The sequence below is a fragment of the Molothrus ater genome, chromosome 1 (genome assembly GCF_012460135.2).
Source record: "Molothrus ater isolate BHLD 08-10-18 breed brown headed cowbird chromosome 1, BPBGC_Mater_1.1, whole genome shotgun sequence".
NCBI classification, from domain to species: domain Eukaryota; kingdom Metazoa; phylum Chordata; class Aves; order Passeriformes; family Icteridae; genus Molothrus; species Molothrus ater.
In genome coordinates, this window is record NC_050478.2 from 56,798,825 (window position 1) to 56,816,845 (window position 18,021).

An 18,021-nucleotide genomic window follows, 5' to 3' on the forward strand; every position below is an offset into this window, starting at 1 on the left:
CTTGTTCCATTCAATGCGCTATCCTGCACACCTAGTTTTCCTTTTAGCCTGGTTTACAGATTACTTTTATAATCAGATTAGCCATACAGGAGCAAATGAAAAAACTGGACAAAAACTGTAGGACTTGCTGAATAGAGGTCTAGGCAGAGCCCCTTCCCAAACCTACCAACAGCTATATTTTGTGTACATGAATTCACTCTTGCTGCTCCAAAACTCTGAGTCCTTCAGCATTCCTTAGTCTGACCTGAAGGGCAATATGGCTTTGCTTGATAGATGAGATTTTGCTGTAAATAGGAGAGACTTTTCTTATATTCTTTCTAGAGAGCTGGATGGTGTCTTTCATTTACTTTCAGTGTTTTGATACTCTGCATTGCAGGTTACATTTTCCAGTCTCCCCTTAAGGGATAAATCATGCAGTCATGCTGCTTACAGTCATGCTGCTGCTTCCCTTCTTGATCTGAAAGGTCAGCAGTGGCTGCCCTTTGAGAAAGCCATAACTGCATCTTTCCTCACTTGGTGAGGAATCTAATCTCTAATCTCATCTCCATCTCACTCTCATGTCTAATGAAAAAAGCAAGTCATCATAATTTGATAGAGGATTTTCATATGTTCCCTTCAGCTCTTGTTATAGTCAACCTAATGTGTATAAGAATCGTTATTGTTGTAGCCTCCCTTAATACATCTGACATCTGCACATTTCAATGCAGTCAGGTGCTACATCCTACAGCTCTCCAATGCTGCCTTCATAGTAATGATTCTTATTACTTCCCTGGATTGCATGTTATTTGCCATGCACTGCAGACATTATCTGTGAGCTTTTTATTCACGTATTGTAATTGTGTTTGCAGGCCATAGAAGAACTATTCAGTTAGCACTACTCTCTGGAAGAGTCTGTCACTATAATTTTTGTTTGCTTTTTTGTCTGGTTAAGTTTGACTTTCTAGGAAACAGAAGTCTAAACCCAGTCTCTCCTTAACAGTTTTGGATTTTACTAATCCGTTTCAGCAAAATGGTGAAAATCTTGTTTAATGTGTTCACTGCAAGAGAAGCTCCAGAGAGCATTTAGTCCTTATCAGACATCATAAATTTCTTATCCAGAGCAATACTTATGAAATTCCATCACTTTTGCGGTCTTAAGCATCAGGGAATATAACCATCTGTCCAAATTCCTCTCTTGTATGTGCTTTTTATTTTCTGAGAGGTGGTCATCTCCTTTTATAACCTCAGTTTATTTCTCTTAACACTGTAAATCAACTTTAGGACACAAGTAGCAGTCAACAGAGCTTCATAAGATCCACTATGGGCAAAATACTTGTTTTGGATTGTAACCCAAAATTTGTGTTACCCAAATACAATTCTGCTGCAGAAATATAAGTTTACTTAATTAAATCAGCATAAAATTTATGAGTGAATAACCATTTGTTAGTGATGTGAAATGCTTTGGTTAATTGGAAATGGCTATACGTGTAAAATGTCAACAAATATTGAAATCCATAATATTCTTTGCCATATTCTTGGTGTACATTGTTACGAATGTAGAGGAGAGCTTAAGTAAGTCCTGCCTTAGACTCAGATTTCTGGCAGTAGCTCTGTTGGGAGTAGCCTGCAGCCCAGATCACTCTCACTCACAGGTTCTTAATAATGGTCAGTTAGGTCTATTACAAATTTATTTATTTAATTATCATTTATTTATTTATTTATTTATTTCACCCAAATTTAACAGACATAAAACTTTAACAGATGACATACTACACAGGATAAGCAAAAGAAACACTACTACCAGATAACCACAGTGCACAACTGAAGTGCCTACTATTACAGTTAGCAAAGAAATAGCATAGATTAGGATTCCATGTAGTTTACCATCCAGTTGCTGATGGGGCACACATAGGATCCTTCCTCTCAATTCCCAGGAATGTAACTGCAAAACTTGCATCCAAACTTGTGGGAGAAGTCCTGCACATTTCCAGGGTGTGTGTCAGACGCTTCTACCTCCATGAAAATTTGTATAGCTTTTATAGTTAGTAAAGTAATGTGTCTCACAGTTGGGAATTCCTAGCTCATCTCCCTACATCTCACTCTCAAGACGAGATATTTATTGTCAGCTGGGGATCTCACCTCCCTGGTGCCAGAGATAACTCACTGCTCAACATCTGTCCAGCCTGGGTTATGTCACCAATTCTTGTGAGGGGCAGAATGTCCAGAGCTATGCAACAGCTGATGGACATAGCAGATAAGCTCTTCTGTGGCAGGAAGGAATGTTCTTCCTGAAGAAGAGTAGGAAATAGAGTTAGCTAACAGTCCATAGCCTCAAGACAATGTAACCACCATAAACACGACAGAACTTTAGTCCAAAATTAACCAGAGACGTTCTGCAAAGTTTAACTTCTTACTTTTTTCAATGTGTCTTCCAGAAGAAACTGTTAAGATAAAAAACCCTTTGAATAAACTTTGAGTATTATTTAATGGCTTTATCTGGTGAATGTGGGCATGTTAGCAACATAATAGCACTTGCTGATATTATTAACCCTCTTCTCAGTGTTAATTTTTGTTCCTTATTTATTTAATATTGATTAAAGAAAAGGAGGATGAGGTTCGGCCAAAATATGCATTTCTGTGACATCTTGTAGCTGCCATTGCAGTGGCTCTTGACTGTCAGATAACAGAATCACAGAATAGTTGAGGCAGGAAGGGCACTCTGGAAGTCATGTGGTCTAACCACCTTGGTTTCCAGGATGAGATCCTTCATCACTTTCAGGACCCAAGGTGAAACTGACTGGCCTGCAGTTCCCTGCATCCTCCTTCTTTTCTAGAGAAGTGACATTTCCTTTCTGCAGTCTTGCATCACTTCTCCCAGTCACCATGTTTGACTGTTAGGAGTGACTTTATAGCAGCATCTGACAGCTCACTCAGTGAGCTTGTGAATGTGTCCTGTCAGGGCCTATGGACTTACATCTATCTAGTTTACTTAATTATTCACTGACCTAATCCTCTTCCATCAAAGGTACACCTTCCTTGCTCCTAGCCTCATCTGTTTTTCTCTGGAACCCAAGATTCCTGAATCAGATCAGATGTGGTTATATGAATTCATTCAGACTGAACGAATGGCTGAAACTAGCAGGTCTGATGGATAAACTTGGAAATGCATTTGAAATGGCGAGCATTTTCTGGGTGAAAATAAAATGAATGAATGTGTGCATGTAGGTAGGTATCTTGAGTAGGTATCTATGGACCCCTTACAACACCTAAGAACAGCAGTTGCAGATTTTCCAGATGGTTCCTGTGAATGGGTCAGAATATGTGGAAAAACTACATGGGCTTTTATAGCCAATACTGACAAGATCCATAATATTAGAGACTCTTTTTATGCAGGTCAGTGACCCAATCTAAAAATTTCTCTGTGAGTATAGCAAGAAGATGTGTTTTGCTAGGGTTTTGTACTGATGCAGTTCATTAAAGACATTGCCACGCTGGCTAAGATGCCATTAAAACTGTGCTTACTGTTCCACTGAATTTGACAGTGGATAAATCCATCATCTACTCTCACTGCTTAATAACCAGCTGTCATAGTCCCTGTAATGTAACACTTTCATTATCCAGGAAGAAAAAGAACACACAAAAAGATAGCAAATGATCCTGGGAAGTCTTTCTCAGACAGATAAATGCTGCTAAGAATAAAGTAAGTTGCTATTATTAGAACTGTAATGTTAATAAAAAATATGGACAATTATATGCTCTTGAGGCTGGCTTTTTTGGTTTGCTTTTTCTGGTTTGTTGTGGGGGTTTGTTTTTTGGTTTTTGGGGTTGGTTTTTTTTTGATATGTTTTTTTTTATTTTTCTTTTTTTTTTAGTCTTTTAGCAGAAGACTTAAAAGGAGACACCCACACAGTTTGCAGGAGTTTGAGAGAAATGGTTGATATTATTTATGCAGCAGACCTTTTAAGACAGCAGATTAAGAGAAGATTGTCCAGTTTGCTAGTTTAAAACTAGGAAAAATGGTCATACACTATACCACAAAACTGATGTTGCTTATATTTTCTTTTAGGAACGTCTCTTGATGAGCCTTTTGCCCAGGAATGTTGCAATGGAAATGAAGGAGGACTTCCTGAAGCCACCTGAAAGGATTTTCCACAAAATTTACATTCAAAGGCATGACAATGTTAGGTAGGATTGATGCAGCCCATTAAATAAACTAAAGAACTAGGAATATTTAGTACAAGGACAGCGATATATAATTGCACTCCAGTTTCAGAGGTAAAAAAAACAAGCAATAAAGTGAAGATTTATCATTTATACAGAGTAGAAGAATGGGTGCACTAGGAAGATTTAATCTTCTCAGGAGATAAGCCTGAATCAATAAATGTCTTAGAATAGTAGTGCTGGGAGACTGACAGCTTTTTCCAAATGACTAGTTATTGGTTTTGTACTGTATTATGTTTTGGGTGAGCAGGAGTATTTGTTCTGCATGCTAGTTTTTGCACATTTATATTTTTTTGATAGTAAGATTAATTGCTTCTAAATTAATAGATTTTCCTGGGTAATAGCATGGAAACACAGAAAGAAAGTGTGATGCAAACGTAAAGAAATGTGTATTTGTCCACATCACATGAGGGTTACCCCCCAGAGATTATTGACTAAGGTTCTACTTCTTGCTCTTGTTCAGTAGTTGTGTGCAAGTGCGGTCATACTGCTTTTTCTTGAAGTGCATTCTTAGTTTTTATTCTTCTTTGCCTCCAGAACAAATTCCTTAAAGAACTTGTCTGTGTTTTATCACACTACTGCCAAGTACCTTGCTTCCACATCAAAAACAGCAAAAAAGTTCAGTTGGTGTCACCCTTTTACTAAACAAGGTGCAATGTTAGTAGATGATGCCACCTAGCTGCCTTGATCTTGATTTGCATGGTGTACTCATGTGGCAAAAGAGTAAACTCAGCACCTTCTCCTCTCCCTCCTCCACTGCTAAGTTTCTTCTCTCAAGATTTAGTCCACCTCCCATTGAGCTGGCAAGGAACACTTCCTAGAGACTAAGTTGTTGCAACTAAAAGCATTTCTGTCACTAAGGGAATCAGAGTCTGGGATTCAGAGTATGGGATCAGAAGACTGCCAAATTAGTTCAGTTTTACACTGTAAAATTTAATATTACTGAATTAAAAATTAGTAGTTTACTTCATGTTAATGGTTAAATTTTGCATAATATTAATCTCATCAGTTTCCTTACAAAACTTGATCTTTAACAATCGCTTAAAATTGGTTCTAAGTGTGCACTACCCCAAAGCTGATGCTGAAAATTATGATGTTGTTGACAGTATCTGATGGTTCTCAATTGTCAAAGTCTGAATTGATAGCTCCTGAAGGACACATTCATAAGCTAAATTAGCTGTCTCACTCCTTCACTTTCCTTTGTTTATGTCACGTGGTTTCATTCTGTTGCACTCCTCGCCAACACCATTTGCACTCTTTTCAATTTCTTGCTTGCCCTCCATCTTTGAATGATAACCAGTCTGTCTATTTGCAGTCAGCTTTTCTAATCAAGTCTCATGTATGCCAGGTTTTGATGCTTAGGTATCTGCTACTTTGACCATTTGGTGATCATATTCCTTAATATACTTATAAAAATTGTTTTTAAAAATTATGTCCTCACAGTGCTATAAAACACATTTATGCTACTATTGGTTGCCCTTATATGCAGGGTCCAGGTAAGACTGATAATTATATCATGATTAGTATATTTATATCTTGTATGTGTCACAAATCTCTGCATTCATTACACTGTTTAGAGTCATCTTAGAAAGCATTACTTTGCAGATTATCGTGCTTCTGAGTCCTCTCTTTTGCCAAGATCTTTTTGAAATGCAACCTCAGGAGTAGTCTTTTTTTTCTACATGATGTTTTTTTCACATAACTGCTAAAATTTTTGTGGCTTATTCACTCCTTTCGCGTGGAGTTCATGAAAGCTTTTGAATCAAAACACCCTGTCTGGAGAGGTGAATTAATTCTCTGACATTAAGAAGGTACTTATGGGGAAAATGAAGACCAAGTAAGATGGAGTCATTTTAATGTCACAGGTAAGATCCTGAGGGAAGAGAACTGAAAATAGCAGACCTCCCTTCACCATCTGTACTTATAAGAAACTCTATTGCCTTTTATTTCAATAATGAAACTATAATAATTATTAAAAAATGGGGTGAAATTGTGTCCAATAAATATCCAGAAATCTGTGTCTAGCACATCCCAGTCGGCCAGAGTTTCACCCCAGAAGTTTTGTGACTGTGTAGACCTGAAGGATGAAGGAGAACTCCCAGCAGGTGCCACCCTGACATCAGTGTGAAGAATAGCACTACAGCATCCCTTTGGCAGGGCTGCTGGTGGTTAGTGCCAACAGTAAGTGCTTGCTTTACTTTCTTAAGGAGAGGAAAACAACATTTTTTTTCTTCTGGGTAGTGGCAGTAGAGTGCTATAACAGGTAAACCTGAGAGATCATTCCTATATTCTTGTGAATTGTCCTCTTCACATCAAGTGTTCTGTAAAGTGCTGCTAATAAAACAAACCAACAAAAAGTCCCTCTATAATTCTATATTCCAGGGTTTTTTAACTCCAAAGCTACAAAGTGGAAAATAGAAAATGAGCTGCACTTTTCCTTTTGCAATGCTTTCTTTTTCTCGCTGCAAATACCTGGTAGTATCAGAGCACTATTCTTCAGAAAAGATAGTCTGAAGGAAGCAGGCATGCAATTAGTAGATTACATGATTTTTCCATTCCTTATCTGTTGAAAAACCAACAGCAAAAAAATACCCTTATAAGTATCAGAAAGCATCTCTTTCAGTCTTTTAAATAGCTGCCTGAAAAAAGGGCAAAGAATATTTAATCTTACATGTGAAAACAAGACATTCATACAGTTACTTTCTTTACCTCCTCCCCGAAAAGCACGTTACAGTGGAGATACACATACCTCTGTAAGAAGTGAATGATGGACTAGGGAAAAGTACTGGCATATTTCAGATAACCATGGCAAACTGCCCTGGTTTATAAATTAGTTGGTGAATATTTTATCAACTACCCAACAGCTGTTGAATGACTGCCTGCAACTCACTGTGCTCTGGAGGGGAATGTGTCCTGCTTTGATCAGCTCTTCCAGATCTGCAGTACATCTGCTACCTTGTAAAGTTTTTGAACAGAATTGCTGTGCAGTAAGAAATGAGAGCATGTCTTTTAAATGGAGACCAATAAACTAATGCAAATGCACTCTGCAAAACAAGATATGCAAGTACACATCTGATATAGCATTATCCCAGTGAGGACAATAAACTCAACAATCAGAAAACTGAACAACGAATAAAATATCTGTAGTTTATCAGAAGGAAATAATCTGTACACAGTCCACAAGCTATTCCAGTACACAGGCTACAGTACAAGTGTTTTTTTACTGGGGTAGTCCCAGACAAGGACACCATGAAAGATGTGGGAACCAAATGTCAAGTTACACCTAAAGGCTACCCAACAGATCAGCTCTTTGGTGGTGCTCAGAAATATGTTTTGTAACATGGAGACATGTTAAAAAACATATTTTCTAAGATTAGGTTAAGAAATTTAAGATTCATATTTCCTTCTTGCCTTGTTCTTACAGGGCTGAGAAATTTACAGATCACATATGTAGGTACAGTGTCCACTGTAAAAACTCACTAGTCCTGACTGAATCTCTCCATGGACCCATAAGTCAATTATGAAAATTTCAAACTGAGTTTCAGCTCAAATATATGCCCTGTATGGAAGCCTCAACACATTTTGCTGTTTGTCTCTTTTGGAATGGATGCTAGATATGCTAGATATTCATGAAACTGTTTCAACTCATGGAGGAATAAGGATATGGCTGGCTTCCTATATTAACACAGAACTTCTTGCTTCATTCTATGACTCAAACAATGTTGAAGAGACAAAAAGAAAGTGAACATTGAACAGCTAAAAATTTCTTGGGCCTCAGGTACAGCAGTTTCATTTAGCCTTATTTTTACAAGCATGAAATAGAACTGGATGCTTTAAGAAGAGATATTAATTTTAGGAAACACACTGCCTGATTTCAAAGCTACTAATAAAAAGATTCCTTGTGGCATTTTAGAGGTTCTTGAGAATCAATCTGAAGCCAGAACACAATCTGCAGATATTTATGAGCAAATATTTGTGGTCCATCCTGTCTTTCAGAAAACATCAGACCATAAATAACTTTTTAATTTAACTTAACCATTCCAACATTTTAAAAAGCTGTGATTGTGATGCCTGTGGACAGACTTCTGTATTTAGTCTTTCTGAACTTGTAGAACCTCACAGTGAACTAGTTTTTGTAAATTATTATTATGTAAAAAACACAGCCTCCCTTTGTTGTTTTTTTTACAGCCCTCTTTAATTTTAGAGAGCACCTTTTTCTTAAATATTGAAGTGGGTCACACATAAAATTATTTTAAAAATTCCCTTATGTTTCACCTTTGAGGCAAGGTTACCTTCTGAGGTGCCATGTGCCATTAAAATACCATTTTTACTGTAAATTGTACTTTAATTAAACAAATGGCCCAAATGAAAATAAAAAAAACAGGGCATATAACCCCTCTTTATTTTGTAGAGTACTTGCTTATATAAGTGGCTCCATTGAAAACAGCAGGACTATTCAAGTGCACAAAGCCCATGAATGAATACTGTTGAAACTGAACATTTACTACCTACAAGCTTTCAAATCTTTTGTGTAACTTGGCAGGACTTCTCCTGAATACCCCATAGAGTGACATACAAAAGAGTTGCTTTGTCAATACTCACACTTGGGAAGCAGCTTAAACCTTTTAAACCAAGCTGCAGGCTTTCTGCACTCAGTTCTAGCAGGTGCAGCTGTTTCCTGCTGTGGTGCAGGAGGGCTGCAGTCGCTGTTCAGGTGCTGGCTATGCCTGCCTGCAGGGATCATGGTGGGAGAAAACAGGAATACAGAAGGTCCTGGAGTAATAACTCTGTGCTTGTTAACACAGAAATGTTTCAGATTGTCAAAGAGTATGAGATAATGATGTATGTAACTCATATGCCAGTACTGAACCAGTTTGTCTCTGTGACAGAGGAGAGAAATGTCTGTTTATACTGTTTCCTTTCCTGAACTTGCTCACTGTACTGCTGCTTGGCTTTTTTTTCAGAATTTATATAATAGAACAGGTTAGAAAGAGCTGTTGGTGTTTCAAACAAATAGTCCAGGTAACTTTGAAAAAAAGTCCTTAGGAAACTTCCATTAAACATTGGAATCATGAAATCATGGAATGGTTTGTGTAGGACGGAGCCTTTAAAGATCATCCAGTCCAGTCCAGTCTCTCTGCCTGAATCAGGTTCATCTTTCACTACATAAGGTTGCTCAAAACCCTGACTAGCCCAAACTTGAATATTTCCAGAGATGGGGTATCCACAGCTTCTCTATGAAACCTGTTCCACCCTCCTAGTGAAGAATTTCTTCCTTGTATCTATTCTAAATCTACCCAGTTTTAGTTTAAAACCATTCCCACTTGTCTTATCAGCAGACATCCTCATAAAAAGTCCATCTCCAGCTCTGTTGTATACCCCCTTTAAGCTCTGGAAGGCTGGTATGTCTCCCTGGAGCCCTCTCTTCTCCAGGCTGAACAAGCACACTCTGACCAGTCCATGTGTTTCCTGTGCTGAAAATTCAGGTGAGGTCTCATGAGAGAACAGAATCACCTCCCTCCACCTGCTGACCACATTTCCTTTACTGTGTAAGAGCATACATTTGGCTTTTTGGGCCACAAGCGTACAGTGCTGACACATGTCCAATATTTCATCCACCAGTACCACCAAGCCCTCCTTAGCAGTGCTGGTCTTAATCTACTAATGCCTCAATTTGTATCCATGTTTGGGGTTGCCCCAACCCAGGTGTAGGACCTTGCACATAACCTTGTTGAACTTCATGGGGCTGGCACAAGGCCCACCTCTCTAGCCCATCCTGTCCCTTTGGATGGCATCCCTGCCCTCCAATGTTATCAACCACACCACATAGCTAGATGTCATTCACGAACTTGTAGATGGTGCACTAACTCCCTGTCTGTGTCATTAGCAAATAAAGAGTGGAATAATCAGTCAAAAGAAAAGCACTGCATTTCAATGATTACAAATCTATATTTACACATTATCTATCATATGTGCTTTGTTGCAGTAGTCTGTGGGGAATGCAGTCATACAAAATTTATGTCAGTTTTAGTTTAGTTTATGTTTTAGTTAGTTTATACGTGTTTTCTGTGTGTAGTGTTTAGCAGGAGCCCTTCATTGGTAACTGTAGATGTAATTCCTTGTAACACTTTACTTGAAAGAACTATCATTACAATATTGTTTTGAAAAATTTATGTTTTCAGAAATCTAGATGCGTTTCATTAAGAAGGAAGGATGATAAGATCAGAGGAACAAGCACATTGCAACAAGAAATGTTCTACAGCAAACTAAACTCCTCTGAAGAAATTTATTTGTGAAATTGTTGACTTTTGCAGTTCCATAATCCCCTTCTTCAGATTATGCATATTTTGAAATGTTTGGGTTATAATTATTTTAAAATCATTTTATTTTATTGATAAGTAAAACAAATAAGCTATTTGTATATAAAATATTATTCATTAAAAAAATGGGTTGCTTTGTAAAAAATAAACTAATTTTCCTATGAAATGTAGAGGGTGGCTATGTAAAAACAGGCCACATTTTTAGTGGGGAGAATTTAAGCTACACTCTAGGAATCAATTAAAAATTGATTTAAAAAATTATAACTAAATACAATCACACAAATAAAACCTAAAAACTCCAGTAGTTTTTTACACTTCTTTCACTAGATGAGAGTAAGAGCAGTAAGACTGGAGAGTAAATGTTCAGCCTTGCTATGGTTGTGCGGAAGAAGAAAGCCAATACTAATTTGTGTGTAGCCATATCAACAAGTGGTTATTGAGGTTATCCATGAGCAGGTATTAGAGGAGCAATGGAGATTTTAAGTCACCGAAAGAGTAACCATTTTATCCTGAGAGCGAAAACCAGTGAAAAAAGTGTGCCTTCAATCTCAAATAAAGCAAACAGAAGGAAATATTTCTAACTAGTCTTGTTCTGCTGCTCTCTTGCATTTCAGTGACACTCAGTATATGTTCTCTCAGTTTTTGTAAGCAAGCAGGCAGCAGTAGGAGCAAGCAAGCCTCTAACTCAAGACAGCACTACTCCTAAAACACAATGGCATCACAAAGACTTTAAAATCAAGTTCACTGCAGAAATTTGAGAAAGCTCTGCTCAACACTGGTTATTTTTTCCCTTTGGATATAATAGAATATTAATGTGTTGTTGCAACTTACAATTGCTAACAACTTGTCTGTCTAAAAACCAAAGTGATTTCAGTTTTTACCAGATTTAGCCAAACTTCCTAATCCTGTGAATTTACTGATAAGATTCTGGTATGATTGGTAAGTCATGGTTTTGCTTACTCACACCATGAGACTCGGCTTGCCAGGCCTGGTTTACTAAGGGATTATAGGGCTCATCTGACAAAGATATAAACTATCTTGGGTCAGGCACTTGTCAGACTAGTGCAGGGAGATTTAAATCAGATTAGTCAGGGGATGGGGCCACCTATCCCTTCCAGTCCTGACATTCAGGTGTCAACACCTCTAACGGATGCCTGGAACAGTGCAAAGGCATTCCAGATACTCCAGCCAGTGAGTCCACTTTATCTGGGTACTGGCTCAGACACCTCTATACAAATGCAAATAGTATGGCAAAAAAACAAGAGGAACTATAGATGTGCACAGGCCTATGTGGATATGATACCATGGGCATGATGGAGACATGGTGGGATGGCTCCTACGATTGGAGCTTTTAAAGGGAAGGTTTTAGGCTTTTTAGCAAAGACAGGCAAGGGACATGAGAAGGGGATGTAGCCTCTGCATCAATAACCAGCTGGAGTGTATGGAACTCTGTGGAAGGATAAGGATCCCGCCTAGAAGAGCTTGTTGGTGAAGAGTAGAGGGAGGGCAGGGACAGGGGATGTTACAGGAGGGTCTGCTACAGGCCACCCAATCAGGAGGATGGTGTGGATGAAGCCCTCCATAGGCAGACAAAAGTGGTCTCAAGCCCTGGTCCTCATGGGGCGTTTCAACCACTGTGATATCTGTTGGAGGGACAGCACAGAAGGACATAATCCCTCACGTGTGTCAACAGCAATTTCTGTGCACAAGCAGTTGGAGGCAGCCAACAAGAAGGTGCTGTACTGGACCTTGTGCTTACCAAGAGGGAGGAGCTGGTAGGGAATGCAGTGTTCCAAGGCAGCCTTGGCTACAGTGATCACAACATAGGGGGATTCAAGAACCTCAAGGCAGTGAGGAGGGTACACTGCAAGTTCACTTCCCTGGCAGACTTTGGCCTCTTCAAGGACTGTTGAGTACAGTCCCATGGGATAGAGTCCTGGATGGCAAAGGGTCACAAGAATGCTGGCTGAATTTCAAGGATCACCTCTTCCAAGCTCAGGAAGAACTCATCCAACAAGGAGGAAATCATGCAAAAATGCTAGGAGACCATCCTGGATGGATCAGGAGCTGCTGAGCGAACACAGAGCAAAAAAAGAATCTTTCAGGAAGTAGAAATGAGGATAGATGGCATGGGAAGGAAACAGAGGAATTGTACAGGAAGTTAGGGAAAAGGTTAGGGAAGCCAAGGCCCAGACAGAATTGAGTCTGGCCATGGATATTGAGGATAACAGAAAGGGCTTCTATAGATATGTTGCAAGCAAAAGAAAGACTAGGGATAACTCCAACTCTCACCAATAGGAAATAGAAGACCTGGCTACCCTGGAAAAAATTCTCTTTTCTCAGCTAGGCTGAGGTTCTCAACAACTTCTACACCTCATTCTTCAACAGCAAGTGCCCCAGCCATGCCTCCCTGGTGAAAAAAGACAAATACAGGGACTGAGAGAATGAACACCTTGAGCCCACTGCAGGAGAGGATCAGGTTCAAGACCATCTAAGGAGCTTGAATGTGCACAAGTTCATGGAACCTGAGTAGATTAATCTGTGAGCTCTGAGGGAACTGGCAGATAGTGGCTAAGCCACTATCTATCATATTTGAAAAGTCATGTCAGTTAGGTGAATTGAGTGAGTCCCTAATGACTGGAAATAGGGAAATATAACCCTGATTTTTAGAACGGGCAAAGCAGAAAATATGGAGACCTATAGTCTAGTCAATCTCATCTCTGTGCCATGCAAGATCACGGAGCATTGCTGAGCCCTGGGTTGTGAGGCAGCACCAGCTGCAGCACTGTAGGAGCTACCTTCCTAACCAACACCTTCGCATCGCTTGTAAGGAAGAGCAGTGCTTGAATCATGTGCAAATTATGGTGTTGAGTGAGCAGAAGCAACATTTGTTCTTTGTTTTCCATTTCTTTTCATTTTCATTTCTCTTCTTTCATTAATAGTTGTAGTTTAAAGGAGATTGGGTTTTTTGATTTTTCACCAAAGTGCCCAGTGGTATTATTAATTCTGTGGAATCAAATTGTTTAATTGTGTGGAATGAAAGAAGGGAGAGTTTCATCCCTGTTTGGTCATTAAGAGAAAAAATTGTTAATTGGTAGCTTCTCACTTCTTGTTTCTATATATGCCAGCATTTACATTTTTAAAAATAAAATTACTTGGCAATCATTATGAAGTGTTCCTTTGTATACCATACAATTATGAGGACTCTTTCATGCATAAATACTTTACTCTAGTTTAATCCTCTCTGAGGATGTGAACCTCTATAGCAATTTCAGATTAAGTTACTGTGAAGCAAGACTACTTTGCTCTTGAATGAGTATATCTGGAGGAGAGATTAATGTGCTTTAACACTGATGTCACTCCTGTAGCTGCTTTGTTTTAACTTTTCTGAGTATGTTAGACATGGCCTAAATTTAAAGCTTTCAGTATTTTTGTGTGAATAATATATCCAAAACAGAGGAAAGGGAATTTCAGTGCCCATGTGGAGACTTAGACTTTGAGAATATTTGAATACATTTGGCCGTGGAAACAGTTCAGGTTTATGACTGGAATTCTGGCACTGTATATCTTATAATTTCTCTCTTTAGTACCATTATGATTTCATGGCCAACGCAAGAATTCAAATCTCATTTCTGTTGTCATTCCCTATCACTGACTTAGCCATGTCCTCATAAAGGCCTTTTTGAGCTTTACTTCCCAAAAAACTGAGCAGAACATAAGGGGAAAAAAGTTTATTGCATCAGTTGGGTAATTTGACTCCCCGTCACCCCAAGATGCTACTCTAATTCTTTTCAGATGTAGTACAATGAGACTGTGTGTTGATGCTGCCCCACAATACTTGTAGTACAAGTAGTATGGGAAGAGGCTGTAGATGGACGCAGATGGGTGAAGAATTAGAAGAGATAATATTGGTCAGTTGACCAGCTAAAATAAAATTCATCAGCGGTTGAGTTTCAATGCCATTTTTTTGAATAGTAGAGCCCTGTGTGTGTGCTCTCCTCAGGACTGCCACCCCTGAGAACAGACCATGGAAGCAGCAGGCTTGCAGTGCCAGTTGCACTTTGGGGAGGGGAATCTCCTGCTCCTCCACTGGCTGTTTCCTACCACTGTTTGCTGCAAAATCAGGTCTAGTCACTGGCATTTCAGCCTACTTTCAAACAAAGTGCAGCAGTTACTATGATTGTAAGATTTCATGGTGGCAAAAAGGAGATTTTTCATTAATAAAAGGCAGAACTTCTACTTACAGCATTTCCCCGTCTGTGCCATGTCCAGACATGAGAGTTATACTTTGCATATTTTAAGAATATTGTATTAAAAGAGTTGGGAATTTCAATGGTGTGTTCAGTTCTGTATTGTGGGTGCTTTTACGGACTTCACATTTTTGTACAATGACCAGTGTTTTGAATCAAATGCTGAGGACTAAGTATTCTTTAAATGTTTAAAGGATTAGCAAGGATCCCATACTGACCTTCTAAGGTACCCATATGTAAAACATCTTTCTTCTTAACTGAATGATTATGTAGGAACCTGTTTCCTATTCTCTGTGTTTCACTAATAAAGAGGTTTTGATATTAGTGTACATGTTAGCGTTGTAATGGTTGCTCTGTTACCTGTTAAGACATAGTTTTCACAAACACAGAACATTTCTGGTTTGTATGTATATAGATGTTCCTCATTGCTATAGACCTTGGTAATGAGATAACATTGTTATTACCTTAAAGGCCTAATCCCCTCCCAGTTCCATGGGGGTGTTTTTTTGCAAATGGACATTGTTGGTGTTGCCGAAATGTGTGGTTAGTGTGTTGCCAAAATGTGTGGTTACTCTATGTGTGGTTAGACAGTGAAAAAAAGTGGACCACCATATTTAAAATGGAAATAGAAAAGTAAAATCAATCAAAATTTAAAATGTGTAGAATAGATGAGATGTAAAATGGCAGAGGCTATCAGAGGCTATTATTATAAAGTAACATCCACACTCCCCTTCCATACTGATAGTATTGAATTAAAACCAGAAAACTACATGATATACTGGATTGCAACAATTTTAGATTTTGTTTTTTCCTCTGTGCCTTTTTAAACTTTGTAAGTTCTGATGTGAATTTAGGCCATAAAGAAAACAGTCATAAAGCAAAATGTATGAAAGACTGATGCACATTTGAGTGCTTTTGAAAGTCTTCAAGGAATTTAGGTAACTCTGAATTTCCAGAAAGACCTGGGGCTGTCAAACAACAAGGACATCAATAAAGAATTAAGAGAATAAGTAGATCTTTCAGGGCAAATATGCAGGTGTTACTGAACTCTCTTAATGCATTTTATTTTACCCATCACTTGACTGGTTCACTTTTATGATAGCAGAGGCATGAATCATAAATAAATGCTGACTTTTTTATTGTAAGAGGCCTTTTTGTTATGTTTAAACAGCATGGGAATGGAACAACTATTTTTTCCTTGAACCAGGGCCATCTTGAGCAATGTTCTCATAAGGCATTCTCCAAGGAGTACTGAGTGAAGACACTGCCCCAAGGATTAAAATGACAACATAAAGGTTTTGTTTGTAGACCAAAGTCATTGCATTTTGGATGAATTGGTTTTGTGCTGGGATATGCTACTTACCTGCTGTGGTGGACAAGGGATTTAAACAACTGGTTTAAATTAAACTATAGAAGTAGGGTGGGAGGCAGGAGTTGTATTTGCCATTTTTTGTAACATATTAGGAGTGTTGAGACTTGATTATGAAAAAGGGAAAACAGTAGACTTATTAGGCCTGCTTTTCTAGTATTGCTTTTTTATCTCAAGACTGAAGCTTTGCTGAGGTGAATGGCAGTACATAATGTTTAATTCAACGTACAGTTAGCAAACTAAGTTTTACACTACATCAATTATACCTAGGCTATGTATCATGAGGTGGTTTATTAGTGTTTTCATAAATTATTTGACATTTCTAGTCTGGATGTTGGAGATAAATGCAGTGTGCTCCTGCAGCTGATCCTTTGCTTCTACCAACGGAAGGAATCTAAAGATTTGAAAGGATCACAGCACCACTCTTGAGTTTTGTGATTTACACATTTTGTGATTTACACATTTTGTGATTTATTCTCTTAGTCACAATAGTACCTGCACTTTTTTCAAATATCTCACTTGATGAACACTGACTAGCAGGCATTGTTAAAGCAGATTAAACTGCTGGGCATTAAAACCTTGCTAATACTGGCTAAAGCTGGACACTTACCTGAGCCAGGCAGCACAGTGCAGAGAATATTGGCTTGACATTGTGGATTCTACTCCTCACAGGAAGTTACTGCATCATCACAGACCACAGGGCCACATCACAGAGCTACTCCACTGAAGTTATTAACCCCTGTCTTTCAGTACATAGTAAACCTCATGCAAAGTTTATCTGTTTGGCTATGGAGGTCTAGCAGTGTAAAACTGTCTCTGAAACCAATTTAGCTGAGGAGATCCTAGCTGCAAAGAGAATAAATTGTTCACCATCTTCCTTGAGTATTCATTGGGCACTCTATGAATGAGGTGCTTTGCCTCATCTGCCAGGTAGTTATGGAGCAATTGAAAGTGTCTGAGAGTTCTCTAAAACAGTTGACAGCACCAGAATAATGCCTATTTTTCTGAATGTTTTCCTTTTTTTTTACAACTAGCACTTTGTTGATAATATTTCAGGAGTTTGTGCTGTGGGTTACATTTGTGCTATGAAAGAGAGTAACAAGAATGTGAAGATCTCTACTGATTTATCCATGTCTCTTTACTTCTTTACAGTATTTTATTTGCAGACATTGTGGGGTTCACTAGTTTGGCATCGCAGTGTACTGCCCAAGAGCTGGTGAAGCTGCTGAATGAACTTTTTGGAAAATTTGATGAATTAGCTACAGTAAGTAACACCCTGTTATTTCAATTTAATTTACATTTCCTTCTGAAAAATGATTCATGAGTTATATATGTTAGAAATCTGTAATAGACTGATTTGGCCCCACATGTCATGACTTTCTAAAGCTTCAATCTTTTTTTAATATTCTAGAGAAAAAACAATCTCTTTCAATGGTTTAGGAAAGAAATGTAAGTGCTATTTTTAAATATACTTTTCTTGCCCCTTCATGCAGTCCATCAGTGTTCTTCATTGGTTTTGTTTGTACAAAACAGAGAAATTTTTTCAATATTTACAATTTTATCCTTCATCCAAAAAAATCAGAACAATGGAAAGTATGAATATTGGCAGTATGGCATAAAACTTTCTGTGATAATAGGAAGCTAGAGAGTAAAATTCATTCTTCACAGAGAGCACTCCTTAAAACAGAAATTATGGTAGCTTTTCAGAGAGGTTATTGTACGCAAAATAGGATAGATATAATAAATTGATGCCTATGTTTTTGTTGTTGCACTTATATTGTGCTAGATTCCCCAAGGAAGAGAAAATGAGAGAAATGTTCCTTGCCTATAACTCCAAGCAGCCTGATTTGACAAGAACCATTGGATGGGAAATGAGAGAAAT

General features: G+C 38.3%; 1 protein-coding gene across 2 annotated transcripts in view; it reads left to right on the forward strand.

Annotated features, from left to right (window-relative positions):
• Nucleotides 1-18,021, forward strand: part of ADCY1 (adenylate cyclase 1) — a 161,784-nt gene that overhangs the window by 64,340 nt on the left and 79,423 nt on the right. For both annotated transcript variants that reach the window (XM_036401820.2, XM_036401822.2), the window contains exons 3-4: nucleotides 4,046-4,164; nucleotides 17,292-17,403. In XM_036401820.2, the coding sequence (XP_036257713.1) occupies nucleotides 4,046-4,164; nucleotides 17,292-17,403 (231 nt within the window). The remainder of the gene's footprint in view (nucleotides 1-4,045; nucleotides 4,165-17,291; nucleotides 17,404-18,021) is intronic.